This window comes from Denticeps clupeoides, chromosome 10 (genome assembly GCF_900700375.1).
Source record: "Denticeps clupeoides chromosome 10, fDenClu1.1, whole genome shotgun sequence".
In the NCBI taxonomy this organism is placed as follows: Eukaryota; Metazoa; Chordata; class Actinopteri; order Clupeiformes; family Denticipitidae; genus Denticeps; species Denticeps clupeoides.
This window is the reverse complement of record NC_041716.1, coordinates 22,261,207-22,271,325: the sequence shown is the minus strand read 5'-3', so window position 1 is coordinate 22,271,325 and position 10,119 is coordinate 22,261,207. Positions and strand designations below refer to the sequence as shown.

General features: G+C 40.7%; 1 protein-coding gene across 1 annotated transcript; it reads right to left on the bottom strand.

Annotated features, from left to right (window-relative positions):
• Positions 1-845: 845 nt before the first annotated feature.
• On the bottom strand, positions 846-6,442 carry LOC114798227 (solute carrier family 35 member E2A). The gene is made up of 9 exons (XM_028993747.1): positions 6,154-6,442; positions 5,450-5,776; positions 5,219-5,354; positions 4,794-4,921; positions 4,573-4,693; positions 4,301-4,354; positions 4,023-4,095; positions 3,306-3,451; positions 846-2,867 (listed from the first exon to the last, which is right to left on the bottom strand). The coding sequence occupies exons 2-9, from the start codon at positions 5,730-5,732 to the stop codon at positions 2,636-2,638; spliced, it is 1,173 nt and encodes a 390-aa protein (XP_028849580.1). The 5' UTR covers positions 5,733-5,776; positions 6,154-6,442; the 3' UTR covers positions 846-2,635.
• Positions 6,443-10,119: the final 3,677 nt, after the last annotated feature.

Sequence of the window (10,119 nt, the reverse complement as noted above, 5' to 3'; positions counted from 1 at the left end):
TTGATATAGGAGATACTGCGTTTATTTTTTTGAAATGGGTCTCCTTCGCTTTCAACGAAGCATGCCACTTAACAAGAGTATGCCAAGGCCAAGGTACTTCCCAATTCTCATTTGAAAGTTTCTTGAAGGAGTTCTGATTAAAATCATAGTCATATAGTCACAATCATTGCCACATACCATCATTAAGCACCTTCTTTAAGTATGTTGCATTCATTCACCATTAAACTGGGCATTGAAGCAGTCACAGTTCAATATATAATGCTGTTTTGGATTGATTAGATCAATGACAAAGGGATCGCTTTGCAAATCTTCAATTCTTAAGAAATAGTGACTTCTTGCCAATTTATATTGTGGAAACTGATATTTTACTGTGGCTTTTTTTTAATAATGTCTCCTGGAAAATGTCCAACAGAGGCTTCATTTTGTCCTAAATGAATTAGGCTCTGCCTCCTTTAGTCCCAAACGTCTAGAGAATCTGACAGCAGGAGTTGATTCTGAAGAGGGTACAAGAACACTCATTTATAAACCTTTTTTCTGCAACATTTAATGCATGTTAATCTATTATCCCTTTAAGTAGGATTGGCCTTTTTCTTTCATTTCAAAATGTCCACTGAATTTTGTTCAAACGCAGATGTTTGAGGTTGTAAATAAATCAAAAGTTAGAAATAAACAAAGCTACAAATGGTGGAAATCATAAAAATGCTACTGTAAAGGATTATGTAGAAACCGAGCCTCTATTCACTGTTAGGGCGTATTGTACGGGTCATAATTATAAAACACCAAAATGTACTTAATTGAATGTTAATTATTATGAGAGAAGCAGTACAGACAAATAAGAAACCAACTTCACCCAAAACATTTTCCTCTTTATTCAGCTCTCCACACAACACAAAAATCTTTTCACAGAACAGAAAATGTGTATATTTAATAGCAGAGCAAAAAGAGCTTCTTCTTTGCTGACAAGTTGGTGTTAAGAGCACAGGGTGAAATATGACATCAGTTAAAGATGGCACCTTTCTCAGAGGTCAAGTTACCCCAACCTACTTCCCACACCAGAGTAAAACACTAAATCAGGAAGATTTTTACCATGCATGGATGTGCTGATGCTCTGGGACATGATGGGGACACGTTGAATGCGAAATGGGTGAAGTTATCCAACATGGGGAGGAAAAAAACCAAATAGGTGTATGTGTGTGTGTGTGTGTGGAACATTACCAGGGAGCAGGGAAGTTCTTGTATATTATTCTGATAGTATTCTGATACCAAGCAACCCCTTTCAGTCCTGGATTTCACAGTAAAACACTGTACAAAGACTGGAACTGCTACTGCCTGTGAAAAATAAACGCTCATAAATTATATCCCTTGTATAATACTGCTCTATAGTGGCTTTGAATCTTTTACCAAGTCTTGCAGAAATCTGCCATTTCCCCAAATTAGACAAGATCTACATTACATTACGGCCCGTTCTGGGTGTCGGTCACCACTCTGTGAGCTTTGGGATGTTTATTTTCTTAACTGACGCTTTTTTCCATCTGTCCTACCTGCGTCTGAATTAAGACAATTCTGAAGTAAAACTGCTTTTGAATCCTACTACTTGTATTTGCATTATCTGAAAATTTGAATTTGAATGCCATTAGACGACATGTTTAGTGTAAGATGGATTAGCTCTGATTTAAGCAATAATTAATAAATAGACTGGAAAAATATACATGAGAAACAGAATAGACTTCATTAGCACCCAGCTCTCTTAAATGAAGGTGACTCAGAAGTCAGTGAACATTACAACGAGTTTTCAGTAATCAATTACAGCGAGAATAACAGCAATAAACATGTTTTATTGCAAGTTTTGTATTTTTGGGCACTAATTGTGAACTCATATCCTAAAATTATTTTTGTGAGCATTTGGCACCTTTGGGATCAGGCTAGGATGAATGCACAGGCAAAAAATGATTTAAGATATAAAAAGGAAATCTTTCTATCATACAGTCTCTGCCACTGAAAATAAAAATTCAATGATTATTCTCTTGATAGTGTAAAATAATTATGTGCCTGTCCTGAACATAAACTGCCAACCAACCTGGCAAGATGCAGGACTGATTCCTCACTTGCTCCAGTTTCATCCAGAATTTCATCACAGTTGAGTTTGGTCCTGCATCTGGAGAACATCTTGGTCCCACTTACAGCTACCCTGCCCTGACTTATGACAGGGAATCAAACACTAATGGAATAAGAAGTAATATACTTCACATAATCTAGAGTTGCAAAAGTCAGTCCTCTGCGCATGTGAAAATATATGCACTGTACAATATAGTGGCTTTTCCCCCAGTTAGAGAAGCTCTACTGTATACGGGCACTACAGTGTGAATACTTGAGTGCCACAATATTTTTTTCAGAATATATTTCCCCCAAGTTCTGGACACAGCTGCAATCCTCCTTGATCGCATAAAATGTGTATATTAAAATATTATAATCATTAATAACTGCAACCTCATCCCAATTTCACTGAAAGATTCAAAATTAAAATTGTATGTATGTACCGCCAGGTCAGCTCGGGCCTCTCCATCGATTGGCTCTTTAGAGGTCCCGATGTTCCATCATCTGTCTGTGGGTTTGAAGTTGTCATTCTTCTCTCCTGTTAGTTGGAGCTTTTCAGTTCTGTCTCTTGGGCCACAGCTTTGTGATCCTGCTGCTCACAGGCTATTGCCTGGGCCTGAAGCGCAACCCTTTGCCATTGCTTGGCCTTGTTGTAAAGCAGGACACCTATAAACACAAGTACCGTCCCAACAGCAGACAAAGCAGTGATCTGGTTGCTGAAGACTATGATACTGAGCCAGACGGAGAGGGCATGTTTCACAGTACTGGCCACACTATAGAAAACGAAACACAAACACATGCACAAATAAGGTTACTTGACTCTTAATAAATGAATCGCTCACGCACATCAGTCTCTTTAGCGCTTTTTTTGTTTGTAATATGCTAAATGATCTGCGATCACTGTTAATTACAGTTCAGTTTATGCCACTGTTTGAACTACATACTGAAGTAAGGTGGGCATGAGTTCAAACATTGCATTTACATATAATGTATTAAACTAAAAAAGCGTATATGTAAACTTTCAATGAAACATTATGCAAATGTGAACAAGTGAAATATAAACTACAATTCCCTTTCTTCCTGTATGTGTGCATGCATAGTAGTGAGTAATGTGTATGGGGCCACAACCACTGTTAAATTGTAGAATTGCTTCAGATGAACAGATCAATGTGGATTGAGGCAGAGGAAGCGAGGAGGTGGTGCTCGGTTACCTGAACGTAACAGGAGAGATCCTTCCCATCAGAGCGTAGGCAGTCACGCTCTGCAGGTGGAACAATACCCCGTCAAACAGAAGCAGCAGGACAATGTCTTGACTGAAGATGAAACTGGTTCCACCCTTACCAACAGCTGGAAGGTCCTGTTCACAGAAAAAACATTTTAAGGAGCCGTAAAATCAATTCATTTTTGGTTCGATGCTTGCCAATGAACAAGGGCTCCAACTTTACATACACTCACCATGAACATGTTGGGGGTTGAACTGTTCATGGGGTGAAATGACTGTACATTTTTAATTATATAAAAACAGTGCATGAAGATTTATACATAAAAGCACAGGTATCCTGGCAAAGAAAATGTGTGTCATACAGGAATGGCACACGGTAAGGAAACTAAACACGGGTGCCTTTATGTCTTTTAACATGTTGAATTCAATTGAAAGCCTGGTCTTTTCTAGCCACAGCACCCATCCTCTTGTGGCATCTCACATGGGCTTTTAGGGCTTTTACCAGACACCTTATCCAGATCTTTTCTTGCAAGCACAAATGTCCAGTTGTGGTTCACACAATGTATTCTTGTGATTGATATATTTGATTTCTTAAAATCTAACACAGTTTTAAAGAGAATATTTCTGTTATCTTATTGAGATGAGTCTGTTGTGTCATGTCTGTGTTGGCTGCTACTGGAGCACGAGATGACATTCTTATACTGACCAAGAGAAAGGCCCAGGCGGGAATCAGCATGATGACAGCAGCCGCACTGGTGTAAAACTGGAGCTCCGACGGGCTGTGGAGGGGGAGCATGCAGATATGTGACTCGGAAGATTCTGTAATGCCACACAGCAGACTAGACTCGATCAATGTAGTATCACACATTGTTCCACATTTTGATGTTACATTTAATGTCTATAAAGGCAATAATCATAAAATCATATGACCTTTTACAGAGTTGTTTTAGGGAAAGAGGGAAAAAAGGAATTAAAAAGACTTGCCTGAACTTGTATTTGTCTCCACTCAGCAGCTTTTTAGAGAATACATTCTGTAAACTGAGTTTGAACATGGGAAATAAGATCACCACACAGGTTTCGGGTTTATGTTTCCGCAAGGTAATTTTTCACATACATGGGCAAGGGCTCACCAACCCACCAAATACCATTCACAAGGGCAACCATGCTGCTCAATCACCTTTATTTCATTTAAGCGAATGTAAATGCGAGTGGTTCTATGTCTATTTAACCCTACCCACTAGAAACAAAGTAACTACCAATCCATGATGTTCGTGGAAAGTGCAGCAGAAAAGCCAAGCATGTTAAAGCTGATCTCAGTGACAGTGCAGAGTGCCAAGCCAGCCATAACTGGGAACAAGGACAGGTTCACCCACAGTCCTGTAGGGTATAAGAAAGGGTTTGACTGTTTAAGACTGAATTCACAACCCAAAGCATGTCTTTTAAAAAAATTAAAAGCGCACTAAAGTCTACAGATTACCTGTATACTCCCCAAGGATTAGTCGTGACATGATTACAGTGAAAATAGGAGCAGAGCTCTTCACGGTCTCCGCAAAGGACACTGCCACATTCTTCAGACTCACCAGACCCAAGACCACAGTTGTAAATCTGCAACACAGCAAAAAAAGGAACGCTCCTATATTGTAAGTACAGCATAAATAATTAGCTGAGTCTTACTGGTGTTCAGTATCAATGGAGAGTTGGTTAGGCAGCTTTTAGTTACAATGCTGCAGATGCATGATCCACTTAAACCTGGAGCACATAAATAAAGGTTTCAACTAAACAGCTGTGGTGAATTTGTCAATTTACTCCTGAATAAAGAAGCAGTAAATGTTGTCAGTAAATGGTCAGCATGCATAATGTAATAAATTAGTTTTTATGGCAAGCCCCCAAAAACACACACACCTCATGAGACCAACGAAGAGCATGATCATGAGAAAGTTGGGTGGATACTCTGTTCTTGACTTATGGTGATACAAACTACAAGGAACAAATATCTTGATGCAGCCAATGACAGTGGTTGAAAGCATCTGAACAGCTCCTGCAAAGAGACAACCACAAACCATTTAACCATATTATTATGCTATTTTAATTCCTGTTCCTGCAAAAACCCTGATCTGCAGGACAAAAACGTACCCAGCATGCTCGGCTCCCCCTCCAACAAGGACAGGATGTACTTGTTGAGGAACAACGTGCAGAAACTGAAGAAGTACCACAGGCCCAGATACGTCAATGAGCGCGTGTTCCACACTCCTGAGTCGGCTTCGATCACAGTGGTCTCTGTGATGGTGACCTTGATGACGCGCTCGCTGGGTAAGCTCTCGCTGCGCGCCAGCACCACGCGCTCCTGCCTGGTGCGGAAAGGTGACAGAAAGTGCCAGACCGCTGTCCGCCCCCACCTGCTGCCATCGTCCAGCATGGCATGTGCCAAAGGAATTCAAATCTTGCTCCAATTCATGCACGCTGTCGAGGTGGTGGTTGTGAATATTGAAAAAAAATAATCTACGTCAGCATTTATTGCTTTAGGATGGAGTTAGGGTCAAAAACCCACATAATTAATCAAGGTGTGTGTAAATGCAGTCATGAAGGATTTTTAATAAAATCGTAATGCTGGTCTACTAAAGAGTGCACGTAGACAGACCAAATGTGTAAAGTTAATGGCGATGTGAACCTATAAATGCACTCGCAGTTAGTCTCTGTGCCAAGGATCTAAAGGCAATACACAAGTTTGCTGGCTGCTGAAGTAAAGACTTCCTTGACACATTCAACATGGGCGTGCACGTTTTCGAGGTGCATCCAACCAGGCAAGAGAGGTAAACGTGGAAGTTAAAACGACTTACCAGCTTCCTAGACGTGCATTTCAACTCCAGTCATTCCAAAACTGCCATATTGCAGCGTTATACATTGCAACCTTGCAACTCACAGCTACAGCCGATTAGTAGAATCGTGGGTACAGAAAAAGACCCACGAATGCAGCCTCTGTCTACGGTTACTGTAATTTAAACGACTTATCGAGTTTAGCAGTGCTATTCTCATCAGGTTGATACTGAAAGAAAATTCAAGCGTCGAACACAAGCACAAAGTCGCCGTTCCTCTTCCTCTGTCGAGTCAGGGAAGGTTCGTGCCAGTCAACGCTGCGCGAGTGTGCGCAGACGGGTTGACCTCTGACCTCCTTTGTGAGCGCTGAAAACAGAATGCGTCGACGAGGTGCAAACACGACGCGAATGATTACAGGCAGCGCGCTACCGTGAAATGAAGTTTCCATTCACTTTTCATCAATCGTTTAATTACCAATACACAACATGAATGTCCAATACAACTACTAGTAAGACACAATTGCGAGACAGTCAAATTCACATTTACAGCATTTGGCTGATTTAATCACTTTGATCACTGAAATCCCTCATTTGATCCACTGGCTTAAATCCAATTTAAAACCAAATGTTGTACAAGAAGAATGGCATTATATAAAATTACATTGTCAGGTCTCTGTATGTGAACCTTTACAGACTATTGTACAGATCCTTAAAAAGGCATCCATTATGGAACACTGTTTCAATGAAGGGATGTGTTTAGTTAGCAGAAATGTTCAAGAAGGTCGAAGGTGTAAAATTAGCATCCACACGAATGCAGGAGTGCATCCTGCTGCCACGTCTTCCCCAGGTAAGTGATACACTCAACCAACCGTCGTCATTAAAAAAACATGATTAAGTACATCAAGTACCTTCATCCATTATTCTGTGGCCCAGTTCTGATGCTCATGCACCCATCGTTGCTGCTTATGTTGGTGGACACGGGTCAAGAGCTGCAGCCACATGCCAATCACTGTTACGTTCTATTGGAAAGAGATGATCAATGTCAGTGGTCATAACGTTATGGCTTACAGCACGTAAAATAAGTAAGTAAAACGATTTCTAAAAGTGCTATTGCATAAAAATCTCACCAGGTGTCAGTAACAACAAATGCAAAGAAATAAAACCATTGTTCAAAAATTGTTACAAAACCGAATGACACAAGGAAAAAAAAACACATTAACTGAAATTTAGTGAATACTTTTATTGAGGAACTAGATGCAAGCATTGCTCAGGTGTGATTTTGGCCAATGCCACCTAACAAACAGTCTCACAAGATTCACTTTAGGATTCAGGATTTGATTAGATTCACTATAGGATTCAGGATTTGATTAGATTCACTCTAAGATTCAGGATTTGATAAGATTCACTATAGGATTCAGGATCAGATTAGATTCACTCTAAGATTCAGGATTTGATAAGATTCACTATAGGATTCAGATGGTGCATTGGCTGGACCATTCTCGCAGCTTTATTTTCTTTCTCTGAAGAGACTTTCCTTGGCTGTGTTTTGTGATCATTGTCAGTGTCTACTGGCAGATGGCAGCATAGTTTATTTTATCGATAATATATCTGTACATTTTTCTATCCATCCTTCCTTCAATTAAATGATGTTCCCACCTCCTAACTTCACAATCTGACCAGCCAGACTATATTCTCACAGTATTTCACAGACCTGTCGAAAATTCATTCATGCCATGGTGCATTACTTATTGTAGCTGCTAATTCCAGGTCTTTCTGAAGTGCTCCACATGTGGTCCTTGGCTCATGGACAATGGGTTAAATGCAGAGGACAAATTTCACTGTGTGCATCGTGTGCTGTGCTGCTGTGTATCACATGTGACAATCACTTCACTTTTTCTGTTAGATCTTTTCACTCTACTGCCTGAAACCATGCTTGGTGCTTCTTGTCGTGGTCTGTTTCTGATGAAATTATATTCAAGCCACTTCCAGATTTTAGTCTCAGCAGAAACTGCTCACAGGAACCTTCACTGGTTTAGTATTTCTTTTCAGGACATCAGTTGGGACTGAACCAGCTCATGTTAATTTGCACTAAAGTGCTTAATTACCTTCTAATTGCTGATATATTTCAGATGGTGTCATGTGTGCAATACTTTTTCCCTGTGCCATTTAATTTTATTACACACAACTTCATTTATGGACATCTATGGTTTGATGCATGTGTGGATCAGCATGAGTTAATGCCAATAGTTTCACACCCAATAAATCTGAATGCTGTGTAAATACGGAAGCGTTTAGAAAGCATTTAATTGTGTGCACACTAGTGGCACCAGCTTATTGTCCATTTTCACCCTAAACAAGTAGTTTTCAAATGAATTTCACAGGAAATAGATTGGGTGGGAAAAGTTGCTGTGGTCTTATTTTCCTAGATCTCAGGGGTATGTAGATTATGTGTCCATTGGCTTCTCAAGTTGGAAATCTGTCACCTGGTAGGAAGACATGGACACTGCGTTAAAAACTTTGTCAAAGTGTTAATTCCACTTCCTCTCTTGTGAAGTCAACTCCTCTCCAGTCTTTCTTAACACATCCTGTGTCAGCTTTATTTCCTTTCCCCAATACACACCTTGCAACACTGCAAAAAGCAGAACGCTGGAGAAATCAACACAGGAAGATAGAGCAAACAAGGACTGCTGTGGCTCAAAGACTGTCAGCATTCCTGAAGACCTACCTTGGGTACGGAAAATATTCAGACTACATAACATTTTTCACTCTTTGTTATATTGCAGTACAGAAGGCAGGAATTAAGGGGTTCTTAGGATGCCTGGAAGGATGCACCAGATAATAATGGCCGAGAAGGAAAAGAAAGAACTGCATGTGGTCCTTGTAGACCTGGCCAATGCCTTTGGGTCAGTGCCTCATGAACTCAGGCAGGATACCATCAGTGGCTTAAGGCAAATAGTCAACACTGCACTCCCAGCAGCGCTGAAGATATGGTTCTTTCAGTTTGGACTATTGGCCCGGCTCATGTGGCCAATTTCGATCTATGAGGTCACCCTATCCCATGCTAAGTAGGGCTGGTGAAGGCACAGGTGTGGAACCGGCTTGGACTGCCTACGCTGACTACCTACGCTGCCTCAGTAGCATAGCACTATAATAGAGCACTCTATCTTCCAATCTCAAGCCTGGTAGAAGAGTACAAACCCTCTCAGAATTCCAGGATTCCTTGGTCAGAGGCACCATTCCCATCTTGGCAACAGGCAAAGATAGCCTTGAGAAATCAGACATAGTAGGCCAAGTTCAAACTGGAAGAGGTGGGTAGTTTCATGTTAGGCGTGTGTAATGTTCCCTGATCGTGTTCACCTGTGTAGAATTATGAGGGTCTGTTAGTCGTTGGGTCATTATCTACTTTACAAAAAAAGGAAATGGTCAAGCAGTACCAAGCTAGAGGACTAGACCCTCCAAAGCACCATTTTGAGAGCAGGCCATATAACACGGTCAGGCAAGCTACCTTCCATGTTCTTAGGCCCTACATGGCCCTGAACTCATTTCAACTTTTCGCAAATCCCCCCATTAGCTGTCTGCATGCTTGGATTTTATAGATGACCTCTGCGTGGACACTGTGGTCTGTGTAACGTTTTTCCAATGTCCGAATATACGTGATTAAATTCTTACTTAAGCTGTAACAGCATTCTGCACAAATTGGACCAAGCAATTGACATATTTAATTTGGACATTTATTTAGAGTGTGATGCCTCAAACTGTGCAAGTCAACAACAGGAAAATGTTAACGCAAATGGCAGCATTTGCGCTCATATAAATGTCTGTGCTCATCAAGGAAAGGTGAAGGAGGTCTAAGTGACTAGAAAAACCAGCCTTTAACATTCAAAGAGAAGATGCTTGAACCAGAACCAGAAGCCTACAATGTGACAGGGCATCATGAGATGACCACTGGGAAACAGCCCAGGCAATCATCACAAACACAATTTGCCCAAT